Source organism: Apus apus, chromosome 11, assembly GCF_020740795.1.
Source record: "Apus apus isolate bApuApu2 chromosome 11, bApuApu2.pri.cur, whole genome shotgun sequence".
NCBI lineage: Eukaryota > Metazoa > Chordata > Aves > Apodiformes > Apodidae > Apus > Apus apus.
The window spans coordinates 10,627,271-10,646,494 of NC_067292.1; the positions used below are offsets into that span (position 1 = coordinate 10,627,271).

At 36.2% G+C, this 19,224-nt stretch overlaps 1 protein-coding gene across 1 annotated transcript; it reads left to right on the forward strand.

The window, feature by feature from the left end:
* Positions 1-7,389: 7,389 nt before the first annotated feature.
* On the forward strand, positions 7,390-19,018 carry SLC7A9 (solute carrier family 7 member 9). Its single transcript, XM_051629438.1, has 14 exons — positions 7,390-7,739; positions 8,339-8,656; positions 8,881-9,006; positions 10,106-10,253; positions 11,160-11,402; positions 11,852-11,977; positions 12,302-12,401; positions 13,018-13,062; positions 13,392-13,515; positions 15,243-15,346; positions 16,165-16,261; positions 17,027-17,176; positions 17,765-17,939; positions 18,781-19,018. The coding sequence occupies exons 3-14, from the start codon at positions 8,902-8,904 to the stop codon at positions 18,843-18,845; spliced, it is 1,482 nt and encodes a 493-aa protein (XP_051485398.1). The 5' UTR covers positions 7,390-7,739; positions 8,339-8,656; positions 8,881-8,901; the 3' UTR covers positions 18,846-19,018.
* The last annotated feature ends 206 nt before the right edge of the window (positions 19,019-19,224 follow it).

Genomic DNA, 19,224 nt, shown 5'->3' on the forward strand with positions numbered 1-19,224 from the left:
TTTTATTTTGAACACCACAAGATGTTCTAGAACATTTACCCTCTTCAAAATTACTGTATATTTTAGTGTCAAAGTGACAACAGCATATTCTCTAGCTGTACTGTCACTAGAACAATAGAATCGTAGAATGTCTTGGGCTGGAAGGGACCTCTAAAGATCATCTAGTCCAACCCCCCTACAATAAGCAGGGACATCTCACACTAGAGCAGATTGCTCAGAGCCCCATCAAGCCTGACCTTGAATGTCTACAGGGATGGGGTCCCCACCACCTCCCTAGGAAGCCTGTTCCACTCATCCACCACCCTCATATTAAAGAACTTTTTCCATAACCTAAATGGTACCAGAAAACTGAAACAATGGGAAAAAACCTGTCAGTACTGTAGTTGTACAATACTGGAAATAATGAAGACTCTCATTGGCTTTGATCAAAGTTAACAAAAAGGGTAGAAAACCAAGTTAGATACCAAAGAAGTCATACTGTTCATGTCTAGAAAGTTTCCTACTTCCCTGAGGTGTTTCCCTTCAGGATAAGGCCATAGCTCAGCAGATCAGGGTTAGAGGAGAGAGTGGGGACAGCACGTCCTGTCACACCTAGCCAGCTTCTGCAATAAGGTGGGAAGTCAAAGACTCTTCCAAGTACCTGCAGAATCTTAGTGCTCTCAGATATCACCCTGATGAGAGACAAAACACCGAGGTATCTAAGTCATAAATATATACAAGTCCTATAATCAGTGAAATTTTAGTGTGTACTTGAACTGCTTTTCCTTTGCTGGGAACAAAATGAGTACAAGCACGTTACCAGGTCATCAAGTTAACTTGATCGTGTCACAAGAAGAATGACTAACAAAACTAGCACTGCTCTCTTAGGGGCTCCTCCCAGAGACTTAACATGAAGAACATCTTCAAATGTTTTAATTCTCCTGGCCTTTTAACTGCATTATTTTAGGACTCAATGACTCACTAACCACCAAAACACCAGAAACTATTTTTAAGCACATTCTTAAATAATTGAATATGTGATGTTACTTGCATATCATAAAACACTGTGTTAAACTTTAAATTAACTAACATTTAATCAGATCCCTAGGTTATCTATACTTAGTTTCCACATCATTTCCAAGAAAACTGAGAAAACACAGATGTCCCATGGATTGAAAAGTCCTTTTGTGGCTCAGGACCACTTCTTTGGCATACCAAAATCCTATTAAAATATACTTGAAATACTTATGTCCGTATCACCCATTTAGCTCTCTTGGACAGTAAAATCCTGGAATTGTTTCAGATTAACAAATGCAAACACATTTACAAGAGTGTCAAGCATTGTACAAACAGAATTAATGATTAGACAGGGTGCTTCCCTCTGGCTGCTTCAGACAGGAAAATTATTTTCTTTTTCTGCTTCAGGAACAACTCAAGTAATTGGTTTTGCCTTTAGTCTCTTTCAGATGAAAGATAAACCGTAGGCTCCAGATAATTACCTCCTGCATTAGAAACACACTAAAAATAAATGGTTTATGTACAAAAAGTACACAGAATAATGTTTGATGCAGATCGCTTATTTTAAGATTTAGAAAAAGGCATTACACATACAACTATTATTTTAAAAAAAATATTAAAACAATTTAAACACGAAGTAAAAAAACCTGCACTCAAATTACTAATTAAGTTGATAATTTTAAGACTTAAGATAGCCTATCAGGCAATACCACTACTTAATCAAACAAAAATCCACCATCTCAAAAACTAGAAAAAAATAACAAAGCTTAAAGATCACCATCACTTCTGTGCTTGAGCTGCAGTTAAAACCTAAAAAAATTTTTCTGAGGACTGGAAAAAACCCAAATAAGCCACTACAAACCAACCCACTTAGACGCATTTTGTATATTTTGGCATGTACTGACTCCTTACAGCGTCAGAGCATTAAAAACTTCATTTTAGGAGATGCAAATAAGGAGAATTTAATGGCATTATATGATAAACAAGCCACAGAAGGAATTACTACAGGGAGTTAATACATTTTATCTTAAAAAAAAAAATTTAAAAATAACATGCCCTTTTAATTCATAACATACACCCTCACCTCCCTAAAACACAATACTGAAGTCAGCTGCTTGCAACGCCAGCCAAGGAAGGTGCTGAACTCTTGCTGCCAGCACCAAGCATGGCTAAGCAGCACTGAGCACTTCTACAGCACAGCATTACAGATCAAATAACACACAGTTACACGTGATGAGAAAACGGGTGTTATAAAAGTGAAAAGTCACCCAGCAAAAAAAGAATTTTGCTACCACTGGATACTCCAGCTCCCCAGAGGCAGCAGGAAATGCAGTGCCCTCTCCCAGCCCTTTGTTCCTGACCCATTCCATCACCCCCAGGACTGCAGCCTTGCTAAGGCCTCTGGTTTCAGAAGTAGGAGGAATACAGCTCTTTTTCAGACTTCATCTGTAAAATAAAGCTTTATTTGTAAGAAGTTGCCCTCACAACATCTGTGACCCTTATGAATGGAGATTATGCCAATGGTGATAAATCATTCAGTGTTCTTTACGACCACTGTATTCCAGTACACTGACCTTCTCCTTGTAACAGGATATGCATCTCAATGGAATATACTGCTATAAAAAATAGGAGCATCAAAAAGCTGTTGTCCAATTTAATTATTTCCACTCCTCCTACAACATACAAAATGCAACAGTGCTGAATCACAGGAAAGCGAAGAATACAGCAACATTTACTGTAGGTTCATCTTTGGAGGGAGCTCCTAGGAAACACAAAGTTACAGATTTCTGCTCTAACCAGTGTCTGAAAATTAAGGCAGAAACAAAACTTATAATCATTCTTCAATTTTCTGTTAACACCAAGGATGGAAATAAATTACTTCAAGTAACCTTTGAACTGAGCCACACTAAAATGGGATGAAGTTCATGGACGGAAATAGCCATGGGAAAAAGTACCAAAGGTGCAATCTGAACTATAGAACAGCTGCCTTAAGGAATTAAAATTCCTGCAGCTGACAGAGGCTGCAGAGAGCTGGTGTCAACGCACATGCTCATAGAATTTGTTACCTAAACTCCAAAGTACTACCCTGTACTTGGAGGACATCACATGGATATTATAAACCTTTGAAGCCTGTACCTACTGCAGCAACCAAATAGACAAACACGTATACTTTTCTCTCTCCAGCTGGCATGATTTTTTTGCTTTGTTTTGTAGATACTAAGTATAGATACTGTACTAAAGCAATTATTTGGCTGTTCGCTTCTACAAAACCTCTACCCGTGACCATTTCTCTTTCCTCTGTTATCCACCTCACATTGGCAATTTACTATTTGACCTCAGCGACTGCTGACAGCATACTGAGACTGACGTACTGCACTTCATTTACAGTACCTTCCAGTCTGTAAACTGAGCCAATGAAGTAGTTTCAGCTTCGTTTCACAAAACAAAAAACCGGAACCTTCTTCAATTCCTATCAATAAACTGAGTAGCTATCTCATACTCTGCATTCAGTTGTGTGAATACCAGGGAGATTGACACTTAGCAGACACATTAAGATAAGCATGCCCCAATGTCCTGTGAACTGAGGGCCATTCGTTTTCTGATTTCTAGCCTACTGGAAAATGTTCCCCTGCTCGTTTGTAAAAGTCACACAAACACAAAGGTTTTCTTTTTCCCTGCCTTGCCTCTGTTTTTAAGACAGAAAGATAATGTTATCTTTCTAGCAAGAACATCGCTCCTCACAGCTCAGAAGACAGCCTCCTAAGATTTTTCACCATGAAAAATTAATGCAGCTGTACCGGACATTGTATCAGGAGTTCTAAGGCTTTTCCTCTGCGACTACAAATCCTTGGCTGGCCAGGCACAGCTCTTCCATTTAAGAGAGCTCTGAGCACTCATCCTACTTTGCAAATCTAATATAAATACGCATACGGTAAAAATTCTACAGTGTCAATCAGCTTGGATCTAGAAAAGCTGATGCACTTTGAAGGCTTCTTTACCTTTATAAACGTGGTTTCTCAGTGAGTGCTTCCTGAAGATTTTGTTAGGTCTGAATTATTTTTCTTGTACTGAATTAAATTGTTTTACATATTACATGTTTGGCTTTGGTAAATTTAAATTGAGACTTCAAAAGCAGATGAGCACAGAACATCATAACCTCTGTGGAGTGCTGCAGTGTTTGTCTCTTTCCTCCTCAGCTAGAAACAGGCAGGCTAAAGATGCACTCTCCCAAAGCCAATGGTAGCTGATAATCCTTTGAGGAAACATCAGTGAAATGCAACCTGAATTTTGGACTCAGAAAGGAGATCAAAGTGAGACGCTGGTTCCTCAAAAGGAACAAGAGTCAGCTGTGTACCAGGGGAATCACTAATCCTGATCAGGCTCTGAAACACTCAAAAACTTCAGCTCCTGAAAGCTCTGAAAAAGACGAATTTAATATAGTGAAGTTAGTTTTCTTCAGAGGCCATCAAAATTCCTTTACAGTATCCTTTGGAAGAGACTCAGCAGCCTTATTTGTCACATGGGCAAAACCAACTCCAAGAACTTAACGGAAAAAAAAATATTTAAAAATGTATTAAAAACCCATATGGGCATTGAGAACTACACAGTCATCTAATCTTTCCTATTGATTCCCACAAGATGCCAAGATTTTGCAATTCAGTAGCATGACCCAGCACTGACACAGCTATTAAAAAGACATATTTCTTATACCCCACTTGCAGCATGCCTGCAATTACTCAGAATAAAAAAAGTAAAATGCATTTAAGCATAACAGTACTGAGGTAACTTTTTACAGCACATCTTTTACTGGTAGGACTCGAAGAAGAGCAAATGTAAGTAAACAAACTGGTCGTCTGATTAAAATTAAGTAACCCGTTAAGTAGCAACGTTAGAATGGAAAGTACCCCTGCTCAGATACTGCTAAGCTACAATCAAAATCTGTAAGTTGGGATGATCCTTACCATTTGCTCAAATATTGGTCAAAGCAAAACGTGCATTACTGCAAGCAATAAATACCAACCCTAACAAACATTAACCTTTATTATTAGTGACTAAAGATAATTAAAGGTGTATTTATTGTTATTTCCCGAATTAAAGTTGAAAATTACTTTTTACGATTTAATTGGTACACAGCATTTGAAAAGGTTCAAACTACACTGTGTAGACAGGACCAGCCCACAGAATGTTTGCTTCTGCAGCTCGTTGGAATTTGAACTCCTTGAGCTCTTCATCTGGGTATATATTTGAGGGAAGGAATCTTTTCCTAGGCTGTAAAATGCCATTTCCCTTGTCAATGCAGAAAATAACAGTAGAATCCTTGAACTCAGTGTTTATTTTTTACTTAAATGGCCGAGGAAAAGGATTGCTTGTTTGTTTTCTTCTTAAATGGCTGAGGAAAAGGATTGCTGGTAAAATTGCAAATCCTTTAATAAGTTTACAGCATCCCAAGATTAATTCCTAAAACAAACCTAGCCAATAAATGAAGGTACTTTTCCGTTTTTACAAGGAAACACAGGCTAGTTAAGGTCAAGTCACAGGCCGAGATTTAAGACACCTATTCAACAGATGGGAAGTGTATCCAAATACACGTTCCAGGTCGACCTAAGAAAATGGTTGCTTAGACAAAAACCCAAACAACATGTTTTCAGTGCTGTATCTGCATAAAGGCAAGATATCTGAAAACATGGTATGTGTATAACACACATCCACACCAAAAATTCAGATAATCTAACACTAAATCTATACAAATATCCTAAGCAAAACTTTACCTAACATGGAATTAAAGATGCCACAGTCCATTTTATTTTCCTCAAAATTACTTGAGTTTCCCCACCTCCTTTTTTTTTTCCTGGAGATTCCAGTATAGAGATGATGTGAAATACATGCCTACTTCATTTTGAGGGAAAACCCCCAATAATATGATCCCCCTCCTTTTTTCTTTTGACATTAGCTACTTCAATAGTCTCTGTGGCATTTCAGGAAAAACACAGGAATTATGAGAAGATTATGAATCTTAATTTCAAACTTATCAGCTATAGAGAACATAGAGCTACATTACATAATATCTGACACCAAACTAGGCATCTGTAATTCATGGATATAGAAACAATAGTATATTTAATCCTACATCACAATTACCATGACAAATATTTTAAAGTGCTTGTAAAAGATGCACAAAAAGAATTAAGTTGTTGATAGCTCGTTTTTCATATGCTTGTAGTAGGAACATTTCAACTCTCTTTACCTGTAGGAAAAAAAGAACTTTTTTACAACCATTGTTCAGATGGTAATTTTTGAACAAGTTACTTAAGATGGAAAAACATTTCTTTTGAAGCTTAACCCTATTTCGGTGAGAACTAAATGAGAAAAACAGACAGGGAAGAGTAAAACTGAATATATATAAAAAAAGATAAATACAGCTTTGGTTTTGTTTCCAAACTTTATATTACTTTAAGTACATTTTAAGTACAAGTTTACATTACTTTGCAATCCCAATCTTGGAGAAAAACATTCACAGCACAGTCTGGCTCAGCCACCACAAAACATGGCAAATACAAACCCATGTCAGTGCTTCACATTTTCCTAGAGTCCATTTTTAGTCACAGATTTACATCAACATTACAAAAGACAGCAATTACTCTCGATTAAGCCTGCATGCTTTAACAGAAGCTTAAAACCAGAACAACTGTCAAATCATGCCATGACCCAGTTTTGTTGATACCCTGGTCCAGCAGTCTGGCCCTAATTCCAAGCTTGTACCACTACTGGTCCTGAAGCACTATGCTAACAAGGTAACAATTTTAACATCAGCAACTAGTTCCACTATATCTTTTAACTTTTAGTGGTTTATTGAAAAAACTTAAGCTGAACTTAGATCAGGTTGACCAGGACTTCCTGGTTTGGGTGTCTAACAGGAAACAAGCTCTAGAACTGCACTGCCAAATCCAATGCAGTGAAACATGATTAAAGGTGTTTTGCAAGTATTCTAAGGATGACTAGCTAGAATGGAAAAAGCTACTTTACACTTCAGCATTCGGAGTATCTAACAGAAGTCCTTTCTAACCATGACAATTCTGTGATTTTTCCTGTATACACATCTGTATAGAAATAGAGAATGCCATTTTTCACTAAAGCAAGATTTTTAAACATTTACAAAATTAAAATATAATTTGAACTGCAGATGAAGGGAACATAAGCTGCCCTCACAGCTGCCTTCAGGTTAATGAAAAACAAAGGTTCACACTTTTCTGCCTTCAAGATGAAAACACTGACTACTTTTATTGGATGCAGCTAACACCTGGACAGATGTTTTTAATGTACCCATAAAGCAACAATTACTTCAAGGTTATCTTTCCAAAATATTTCTAAATTAGAAATTGCTTTATATAAAAAATTCAAAATACTCTTCAGATTATGGTTCACTCTCACTATGTAATATACTACTCAGGTACTGCACAAACATTCTCAAGAATGGAACAAATACTTTTTTTTTTTAAAGATAAACTAATTGGACTATTGGTTTACCTGTGGTTCCTATCTCAAAGCTTCTTGGCTGAGAATGGGTTTAATGATTACCATTTATAACCTCTGTACTTAAGCTGCTGCTCGCTTCTGCATGTTCTGGTTTCAGACATGGACATTTCTTGCAGTCTAACTGGTTGGTAAATCTAACGGGAGAAATAAAGAAATACACTAGACAAAGATCCCTGCAGCCTGAATGACACCAAGCAAATATAAATAAGGTAAGTGAAAGTATTAATTGCTACAACGATTAAACCACTTAAATACAAGGGTTTAAAGAGAGAAGCTGGGCACAAAGCCATAATAAATAAATAAATAAAAATTGGTGACCCAAGCCCTGCATTTCTTACATGGGCCGTTTTCTGTTGTAGGTTTAGTCTTGAAATTTGGATTATTTATTTTAAAACTCTTTAATTCAATACATAAACCATGTCTTTATAGCCTAAACGTTTCTGAAGATAAGCAGTACCGAGATAGGTGTTCTGACAATTTAAAATGCCACAATTCTTGTAGCCTAGAATTACTGGATACCAGCTGAGTTGCCTAAACATGGAGCATTCCCAAATTATTGTCTGTATAACTGCAAAATTATCTTTAGCATTCAGATTCTAGTAATCATAGCTGTAAAGTATGAGAAGTGAGTTCTGACTGAATCAACTTTTAAGAATCAGGACCTAATCTAATCAGTTTCCTTCACTATCTCATATTGTATTTTATCCTAATGCTACCGGAAAGCAAGACAAGCCCTCACAAAAAAAAAAAATTCACAAGTCTAAATTTAAATTTGAAAACAAACTGTTTACATTCTAATTCTAAACAGAACAAAACATTCAGTAGAAGACATTCACCCTGAGTCAACATGGAGAAGACCGGTGACTCCTTTTGAGGCAAAGAGCTGCTAAGTAGACAATTACAGGAGACAACACTTGGTTTAGCAGACACTTGCATCTCCAAGGAACTGAGAAGGCCTAACTTAAAGAAGATCAGAAAGAAAGTCTCCTAGATAAGAAAACAGACTAGATTAAATCTGTCTGGACCTCCGGAGAAATTCAAAGGAGGGACTAAAATTGCTCCAGAAAGGAAATCCTCTCAACTGAATGTAACCCAAGACAGAAGACAGAAAGACACTGATCACCAGGTGGGTAGGAGAAAACTCCACAGCAAGTCAGATGGATGAGGTGAAGTAGACTAAAATCTCTTCAATTTAATCTCCAAGTAGGTAGGTAGATGGAAAGTCCTTTGCTTTGCTTGTATGTTTGGTTTCTGGCAATATTTAACTACGCTATTTTGGACCCACGTACATCAGCGAAACTCAAGCGAACACGAATTTGCTGGACTGATATTTTGGTTTTATTTCCTTAGAGATTTCAATAAGTCAACAAAATGGGTGAAGGCAACTTGAGGAGAAGAAAAGCAGAGGACAACGGGAATGAGGATGGACAGTCTATTCGGAGTCATGAACCCCAAACAATGAACCTACAAAAACAGGCAAAACTTTTTCCTCCTCATCCCACATGCAAGCGGGGCCGGCAGAGGGAGGCAGGGATGTGTGTGTTTGTGTCTGTGCACATGCAGCACGGCCCAGGGAACTGCAAATGTGTCCCCATTTAGCCCCGATGTACCAATATCCTGACAGTGCGGTTGGTTTACATTATAGGAAACAGCTCATTACTAGTCTAAGAGCTCCGCTATGAACACAATTTAAAAATATGTATTTTTAAAATATTTGAATTAGTTTTGTATCTGGTAACTTCAAAGCTGATCAAGTAAGACACTTTGTAACCTTTACTGTTTTTCCACATGTACTTATCAGAGGCTGAAGTAGATTTGTTCAGCCCATTGCTTCTGAAAGTTTTGTTAGTGTTTACAGCCATAAAATAGCCATACTTGTACAGAAAGACAATTAAAAGTTTGTCTCCTTCAGAAAATTACAGATGCTTTAGAAAACAGATGTGCCACTTGCTTCAGGAGAGAGTGGAATCCCTCTTAAAGTAATTTGCATAAAGGTTCTCTATATGGTTTTTGTTTGGTGCAAAGGCTGGCAAGATACTGAGATGCCTCAAGTTTTAGTGGCTTAATGTAACTACAAAGTCAGGACAACATGATCTTCTAACCACTCAGCAGTATCAAGATAATTCCTGTGCACAAATACCTGAAGCAAGTACAGGGAAAGAACTGCTGAAGAAAAAAAAAAAATCCATCCAAGAAAGCAAATATTGGAAACATCATAAATTCAGAGTTCCTCAAGTGCTCTTAAAAAATTTCAGTGTTTAATCAAAGTGGAAAGGAGATGTTCACCAGTACAAGGCTACATTTGAGACCCACATAATTCAAAATATGGTTTAATAAATCAAATACACAGGCAGGGAAAGTCCAAATAACCATACTTTTGGAAATGGCTGGTGTACACAGGGTGTGTATGCACTTTGGGAAGGAATGAAACTTCACAGAACTGAATATATTACTTTGTAGAAGATCCATGTTGAAAGCTTAAAAGTGTCAGGAATAACAATCTCTATAATATACTGAAAAATACTTAACTGAATTATTAGAATTACTTTTCTAAAATGTTTCCTTTTATGTCAAGGTGGGCCTCATCAGTGGAATCTCTATGATTGTTGGTACAATTATTGGCTCTGGCATTTTTGTTTCTCCAAAATCAGTACTTGCCAATGTTGGAGCTGTGGGTCCTTGTTTAACCATCTGGGCAGCCTGTGGAATTATTGCAACATTAGGTAAGTGACTCAACAGACAATCAATCTTCACATAACTCTTTATATCTACTGTTTCTATATACTACTCTCATTTCACAAATTAGCTAAAATCAGTCATATCCTGATAAGTGTGGCAGTACTCGGGCAAAATTTTAAAATACGTACCCTTTATAAAAGATAAATTAAGGTTTTGACATCATAAATCTCAGTTTTGCTTACTTCATCAACTAACTGTAACAAAGAAAATGCTTTTCTACTTAAATCACAAGCAAAATGTGAAGTTTACTGGCAAAGAGCTTGGTACTGCTATTTTTCTAGTTGTGTAATTATGTAAATCTTAATTTAATTATCCATCAATTTAGCACTAAGAACCTCAAAGTATTTCCGGAAGTAAAACAAAAGGGAGCTGAGCATTTCATCAGGTGAAGAGCTTATACTAGAAACCTTTATTTAAGATGCCAGCTACTTAATTAAATCTAGAAGCATCACTGCACTTTAATGCTGAGCTTAGTAGGCATTTTACTTGAAAACTGTGCAGCAAGTAAGTTCTTTCAAATTTCCAAAAGGTAGATCAGCCAGCGCAGCTGCCACTTAGGCGATTCTTCTAGTGTTGGATTCTTAAACAGAAAACTAATCTGAAATCAGAATGTTTGTTCTTTTATTTGCTGAAGTCTTAACCACCAAGAGTAGGTAAATTCTGGACTGTAACTTAGTCGTTTCAGTATACTTCTTTCCAATTGCTCACAATTGAAATTTTACTTTGCATGTACAGTAAAATGTACAGAAACATGAAAAGAGTAATAATGCATTGTCTCAATTTCCTTAATTTTTCTACCTATTAAAAAGCGATTACCTATTCTAGTTTAAGCCAGTCATAGCTTAAGCATATGAACTGAACAAGTAGTAAAAACTCTCCTTGCTTTTCAGGGGCACTTTGTTTTGCTGAGCTTGGTACAATGATCACAAAATCCGGGGGAGAATATCCTTACCTTATGGAGGCATTTGGCCCAATTCCAGCATTTTTGTTTTCTTGGACAAGTTTACTGGTCACAAAACCCAGCTCATTTGCAATCATTTGTCTCAGCTTTGCGGAATATGCATCAGCTCCTTTTTATCCTGGTTGTGACCCACCCCAAGTTGTCATCAAGTGTCTTGCAGCAGCTGCCATTGGTAAGATTCACACCTTTAAATAAAGAGACAAGACCCATAATTGCACAGCTCGTCAATGAATGCATTTAAGATTTCAGCAGGATAGTCTTCATGAAGACATCAGGAAGCCATCCTAGGCTTTTGTTCTTCACTAAGCTAGATACAGCTGTGGAATGAATGCTTATCTCTGGCAGAAAAGGAAGAAAAATTAGGTGTGGAGATATTTTTTCTGTATTTATCACAAGGCTGTGCAACTTTTTTTAAAAAGGTACTATCAAAATCTAACTTAGAAAATAGTTTTTCATTATTTTAAAAACTACTCAAATATAGTACATTAAAAAATCTCCATAATTAGACAAACAGTGGCAGAAAAAAGCAGTACAGTAAATACGGGGGTGGAAGTTTTAAGAAGTAACTTTTCTTTCAATTCTGACAAATTTAATGCAGAAATATTAACTTATTTCTTTTAGTGATAATTACAATAGTGAATTCACTGAGTGTGAAGCTGGCAAGCTACCTGCAAAATTTTCTCACGGCTGCTAAAATGATCATTGTCACAATCATTATTGTAAGTGGAATTGTTCTCCTTGCACAAGGTAATTAAATAAATTTTACTTGCAAAAATTAATTTAGCTTCTGCTATGACCATTTAAAAATGTTGCTCTGATCAAAGGGGCACAACAATACAGCTCCTTTTATGCATGTTTTAGTTCCAGAGCCTCTGGGAACAATGGTATTTTCTTGGAGAGAAGGGGGCTATGGGAAATACACCACTACACACCAATGCATAAAAATGGGTATTAATTGATTCTAACAGTGAAAACAGATTTTAACATGAAACTGATGGAATGTTTCTTCATCTGGTGGGGAGTAAAGGGGTTAGTTTCAACACTCATCAGTAACCTATGTCTTATTTGCAGGAAAAACTGAAAACTTTGAAGATTCTTTCAAGGACAGTAAAATTTCCATTAGTTCTATTGGTTTGGCATTTTATAATGGACTGTGGGCATACGATGGATGGTAAGGTATCTTTACTAGCATTAATGGGTTACAGTTTAACCACCTTTAACTGGTTTACTTTCTCCCTGTAGAATTCAAAGACCATACATATATACTGTAGAAGTTTGTATATAGATCCTTATTTAAGAAATAATTAATATAAATCTGAACTTGCAAAAAAGCAAGCCCTATTTAGGTGCTTAAAACTGAATTTATATTTAAATAGATTACTCCTTCAGGTTTTATTTCCAAGCTTAAGTTTTCCAACTCAGGCACACAAGTCTGTTAATTCAGACATCCATGTAGATTTTTTTAAAGGGGCAAGGAAACAGGTGTCTAAATAATTATTTCAATATGTAAATCAGTCCTCACATTTTCAAAAGTGGCTGAGTAGAAGTTTTGTTTCAATCTGGTCTACATGCTCTATCAAGAATGAGTATTTGGAAACTGACACTGGGATAAGATGCTCACACATTTTTGTCCTACAGTTTTACTTAAAAGACCTTGTACCTTAAGGTGGTTTTTTTTTCCTGAAAAAGTAAAAACCAACAACTCAAGAAATAATACTGACTCTGTAATATATTTGTATTTCAACACCTAACTGCTAATAGCATTTCATTAATGTTTTTCTTTCCAGGAATCAACTCAATTATATCACAGAAGAACTTAAAAATCCTTACAGGTAAAAATATGTAGGAAAGCAGCATTTCTAATGACAAAAATAAAACACTACTGCTGTAGAAGCAGGCACATATTTGGTTTGGTTTTAAAAGCAATGGTTATTCAATAGTTGAGTACTAACAGATCTAACCAGCATATATTGCAAGCTTTCTAAGTTTGCATATAGATGTATTTTTCCTTTTTTAAAATCCTGATTTCCATGCCTCTGCAATGAAGGAATGTAAATACACTTAAAGAGCATATGGGGAAAAGTAAGAGTCCACCGTTTACTATGACAGCTCTACCAGTGATACAGCAATGCTGATGGAGTCTTACTTTTGCATTCTTCAGAAATCTACCGCTATCTATAATTATTGGGATCCCCTTGGTTACAGTTTGTTACGTTCTGATAAACATTTCATATTTCACCGTAATGACTTCAACAGAACTCCTGCAGTCCCAGGCAGTTGCTGTGGTAAGAGACTTTATTTTGTAATAGAGCATCTGAAGAAGGCTGTGTGCATTAAATATCTACAGCAGTAACATGAGCAAAAAGGAACCTGTACTTTTTCTTAAGATACAACTCTTAGGCTGTCAGTGTCACCTTCTTCCCCATTGTCTACTGCCATTGCTTAATCTAAAATTCATTTCAGTAATATTTAAACAGTAGATCTGTCATCCCTAGGAAAAAAAAACCTAAAACAACCAACCAAGCAAAAGTAATGCAGTCTTCAGCCAACATCTGTAAACACTGCAGCTCAAGAGGCTGACTGTTTTCCAAAAGCATCAAAAAGATGAAGGAAAAACACCACCTGACTGCTGCTTTGCCATTTTCCGCTCCCAATACTTCCAAGAAACAAGAACATGCAAAATGACAGTAGAACAGTTTGTTGTTCTGGAGGTAACAGCAAGTTGTTTTTAATACACTTCCTCCCTTCTCCTGCTTTTTTCCTTAAAAAGCTAAGAAACATCCTTTTTATGTTATTGCAAGATGTACTATTACAGACAAAATCAAGTAAGAATTCAAAAATTCATATAACGCACACATCAGTCCTGTTAATTCCATGTGGTGTATTTTTGGTTTCACAGTGTTGAGAGGACATGCAGTAACTTCTCCTCATGTTAAGTTTTTGGGGAAAACAGAGTACGTAATACGCAAACAAAATACAGTGCAGCACCGTAAAAAGTACATTAATACAAAAATTGTTAAAAATAGAAACTTTTAAAATGCAGAAATTAGATGCACTTCATCTTGTTTGGACCAAGAGGCACTGCAATCTATATCAAGTTACATCTTGTTTAAGAACTAGTCCTCCTCAGCGTGCCCTCAAATTTACCATCTGTGAACACTGATCAGCTAGCACTAAACTTGTCAAATTAAATTAGCAACAAAATCTCAGAGCTGCCACTGAGCAGTACAAAAGCAGCACAGCAAACAGCAAAAGGAACACATTGTATAAAAAAAAAAAGCAGACTGAAAAGATCTGAAAGCAGACTTCTTGGTTGGCATTGATGAATGTTCTACTGAACAAAGAACCCACACTGATTTTACACTTGTGCAAAATCAGAACTTTTCATTCTTCACTTACTAAAAAAACTTAACCAGCCCCCAGCTAAAACCCCAAAAACTTACATGTCAAAGAAGTTTCAATTCAAATTCCATTACAGTAGATCAAGGCACCCACACTGGATCTAACCCATCCTGCAGAGACAACTACCATACCATGGCACAGACAGAAACTGAAGTGTAGTGCAAGACCTGAGCAAGGCTGCCCTGTACCTGCTCACCTGTAAGGCCTGGGTTCTCATGCTGACACTACCAGTACTCCTACACAGGTTGAAAACCTCTCATGGACACACAGCTCTCTGCTGCAAGGTCATCTTTCTTTTTGCTTTGCAGACACATTCCCAAACCAGGTGTCTTCAGTAGAATTTGGAATCTGTATTTTTATACATGTCTCCCAACATGTCCTACAGGTCCTGCATCTCAAACACAACAACATTCCACTCTATAAGGAGTGGTTCATGAATTAATCCAGGTCTTCCTTGGCAAAGCTTTAATTACTACACAAAATATACAATATGTTTTTATTGATAACATGTCTAAGATATCCATTTACTGTACTTTTAAGGCTCCAACATTAACTGAATATACCAAATGGTAGATAAAAATGACATTTTAATTTTAATTCCACATGCCAGACATTTGGAGACAGAGTCCTTTATCCAGCCTCTTGGATAGTTCCTCTCTTTGTGGTCTTTTCTACAATTGGATCTGCCAATGGGACCTGTTTTACTGCAGGAAGGTAAGCTCCCATTCTGAGTATCTTAAAATGAAAATTTCTGAAGTATGAGAAAACTTTTATATACATATTTATGTATCTACACAGAGAGACATTCTTCTGATCCAAATGTACAAAAAATAATTTAAAAGTACCTACAAATCTAGCTATATTGTTTGATTTTCAAAAAGAAGCAATGGATATGCAAGTTTGAAAAATTAGAAAATAAGGTCCCTTACTCTTAATTCAAAGCAGGTATAGCACAAAAACATGTTTGGTGTTTTTTTGTCACCTCTCACCAAGTTTAAAGCTAAGAATTTAACAGTTAAAAAAATTACTACCAAGAACAGGATTACATCAGTAACTATAAAGAATTTAAAAGAGAAAACACTTCCAGTTGTTTAACACTTCCATTTACTATTTTCAAGTATTTTTAATTTCATACCCATCTGAATATGATAGGGCTGAAAAGACCAATTTTTTGGCCAAGTGTCAAGGTAGCTTTTTGATATGAACCAATTTATAAAGGAAATATTTAAAGACAGTAGCTAACTTTTTTTCCCCAAATAATTGTAAATTAAATGTGCAAACTAATCATTCTGAAATTAGTTTCAAGTTCACTACTTCAATACTGGTTCAGAATCAGTTTCAAGTTCACTACTTTACTGATTATTTTCCTTACTTCAGTCTACTCCAATCCTCCTTAAATCCCATTGCATATCAAAGAAAATACAGATGGAATCAAGCCTTATGTAACCACACAATAAAACCAACCTGAAAAATGAATGGTATTTTCTTTTCAGTAATACCTGGGCGTCACATTAACCACCTTGTTTTGTCAGACTTGTTTATGTTGCAGGTCGTGAAGGACACATGCTAGAGGTGCTGTCTTACATTAGTGTTAAGCATTTAACACCAGCCCCTGCTATCATATTTTATGTAAGTAGATATTGTGAGAACAGATCATCAACAAAAATTCTCACGTAATACACACTTTCACAACCTCTTACCAGCAGTCTTGACACATCTGTGGCTACCTAAACAAGAAAATTGCTAAATACATGTTAGGAAAAAGGTCTATTAAAAAGACCAACTTCTCCATTTTAACAGTTTCATTCCAGAACTGGATTTTAAAGTAAAACTGTTTTAAAATCCACACATGCAAGTACATCAAGTAACTTAATTATTAGTATCAAGCAAATCATTTATTTCACAGGATACCTGAAAGCACACTATCACTACTCATTTACTCCCTGTAAGAACACATTACATTCCACAAAAAAATTTCCATTCAATAAATGTATTTTTAATTACATGTAAAATATCATGTTATTTATATACTTTATCCATTTACCTTATCTTCAATGTAAAGCAAAATAAATCCAAAATTCAATTGCTCTGTCAACTCCCAGTAGCTTTAATAACCTAGAAATGTATTAAGTATTTTCATTTCCTCCAAGATACACAGATTAACACATACAATTTTTAAGTCTTTTGACTTAAAATAGAATCAAGGTTGCACACAAAACCAAACAGAACATGGACACTATCTTTCCAGGTGCTGCCATACACTTACACCCAAATGTTTAAGCAAAAGCATTCACAGATCACTCTGGAACACTGTAAACAAGCCCATACTGTCATGGAAGTAAAATTCAGCTTTCTTTTATATTAGACTATACTAATTTTTGTTTTCATTTTTAGGGGGCCATTGCTATTATTTATATTATCCCTGGTGACATTGACACACTCATCAATTACTTCAGTTTCGCAGTCTGGACATTTTATGGTTTAACTGTTCTTGCACTCATTGTTATGAGGTTTACAAGAAAGGAACTCAGGAGACCAATCAGGGTAAGCACAGCATTCTGTATGGCTTATCCTCCACTCCCATAAATACTGAAACAAACTCTAAAGCTAAACTTCTGGATATTTAAACCACATCCTCAGGCAGTCTTCTCCTTGTTACCCACCCCCACTCCCCTTTACCTGAAAAGCTAGTCACTTATTTGAAGTTCACTTTGTTCCAGTTTTGCACATGGACAAAGCTTGTAGGAACTGGAAAAAGATGACAATGTTTATTTCTACTTGCACAGACCACAAGACAAATTTTTGGAGATGGGAAACTGCAGTCAGCAGACTACCACTGGAAGAGTACACAAATTAAAATCCCTGATAATTGCACTGGAGTTTGTTCCAGATTCATTACAATGCAAATTTTTATGCTATAATTTGCAATCTACATAAACAGATCTGGGGCACTGATTTAGCAGAAGAGCTTTCCCTGTCCATACTGTTCCTACTCTTTCAATTGTCCCATCTAATCCCAGAAATTTTAAAAGAAAAAACTCCATCAAGCCATGAAAATACACTTTCATATATGCTACTTCTGTAAAAACAGCAAAAGAATCAACAAGTAATTTTGTGCTTTGTATCTTGCAGGTACCCATCATCATTCCAGTCATAGTGACAGTAGCCTCCATTTTACTGGTGTTGGCACCAATTGTCAGTGCACCGGAACTGGCCTATTTGTACTGTGTTTTATTTATACTTAGTGGACTTGTAGTTTACGTACTTTTTGTTCATCTTAAATTCAAGTGGCCCCAAAAAATATCAAGTAAGTACACCTCAGGCAGCCAGCTCCAAATTCAACAGAACATTGCTATGCTTCAGATTAATTTACAGAATGAAGCTCACATATGATCCATCCATCTAAGTCACAAGAGCCAGGGTGTGGAGGGAGGCAATTTCCCAGTCATAGAGGGGCAGACAGTGAGCTCATGCTCAAGATTGTATTGCATCCCTTCCTGTGGAAAAAAAGGTGATGTCTGAGTTCAGGAAAACCAAACTTAATTCACAAAAAGACCCCAATACATCACTCTTAATAGTTCAAAAAAATCTGATTCTTAAAATGAACAAAACCATTTTATCAGTAGAGTTAGTTTTCAACTGTGTGCATTTCAAAACATTGCTTTAGCAGATACACATTCTTAGGCCACAAAATACTGTGCTTCTAGCTCAACTTACCATTTTAACACTTACTAAAGCAGATAATCCCAGTGCTGCTGAGGAAAGTGAAAGTTGCAAGAACACACTGTGACCACATATAAAAGTTTTTTGCATACTCTCAACAGAAACTGCAGTTATCTCAGGGAAAACAGAATACTCGTTTCTATAAGGAAAGAATTAGTAGTTCTACAGACACTTAAAAAAACCCCATAATCTGTGTCTCCTGCCCCTCCTGGGATTATTAAATACATAATTACACTATCAGAAGCATTGTACTCTACTAAGAGCAAGTTTAGAAACCCTGGAACATTTATACTGCTTGTATTCCTCAGCCCTTATTTTTTTAAGATTGAAATATCAATACAGAAAATATTTTCACATAGAAAAAGTGTAATTCTGAACAAAAATACTGTTCTCTCAAAGCCTCTACACTATTTTTTTTTTTTCAGGGCCCATCACTATGCACCTTCAGATGCTTTTGGAAGTTGCTCCAGCAGAGGAAGTTCCCGAATGAAATATTTCATATGTACCAGGTTGGTTTTAGGTGCTATACTGGTTGAAAGAGATTCAAGTTGTTTTGGCACACGTTTATACTTTCTAAATTGTTATGTTCATACTGGTGTATTATTTTTGCAACACTTTAGTACTTGAAACATATTAAATATATAAAAAGATTCCTGAGCCAGATTACAGTGTTCAGCAGAGCTGTTTTCATTGTTTGATAATTTGTTCGGATGTCTTGCTTCCTCCATTGAAACTACTCAAAATACACAAGAGAAACTCTGAATTATGAAGATGGCAAAACTTAGCAGCAACACTGTTGAGATCCTTCTGATCACACCAGTGCAAGAACAAAGCAGTATCACTTACAGCATCATGTTCAACAGGACCCA

What these genes read in the sequence shown, in the direction of transcription:
- SLC7A9 (XM_051629438.1), top strand. Translation starts at nt 8,902, where the DNA reads ATGGGTGAAGGCAACTTGAGGAGAAGAAAAGCAGAGGACAACGGGAAT. An exon ending in TCTTGCAGCAGCTGCCATTG is followed by an intron (nt 11,403 to 11,851) that starts GTAAGATTCACA and finishes TATTTCTTTTAG; the next exon opens with TGATAATTACAATAGTGAAT. An exon ending in AACTCAGGAGACCAATCAGG is followed by an intron (nt 17,177 to 17,764) that starts GTAAGCACAGCA and finishes TGTATCTTGCAG; the next exon opens with GTACCCATCATCATTCCAGT.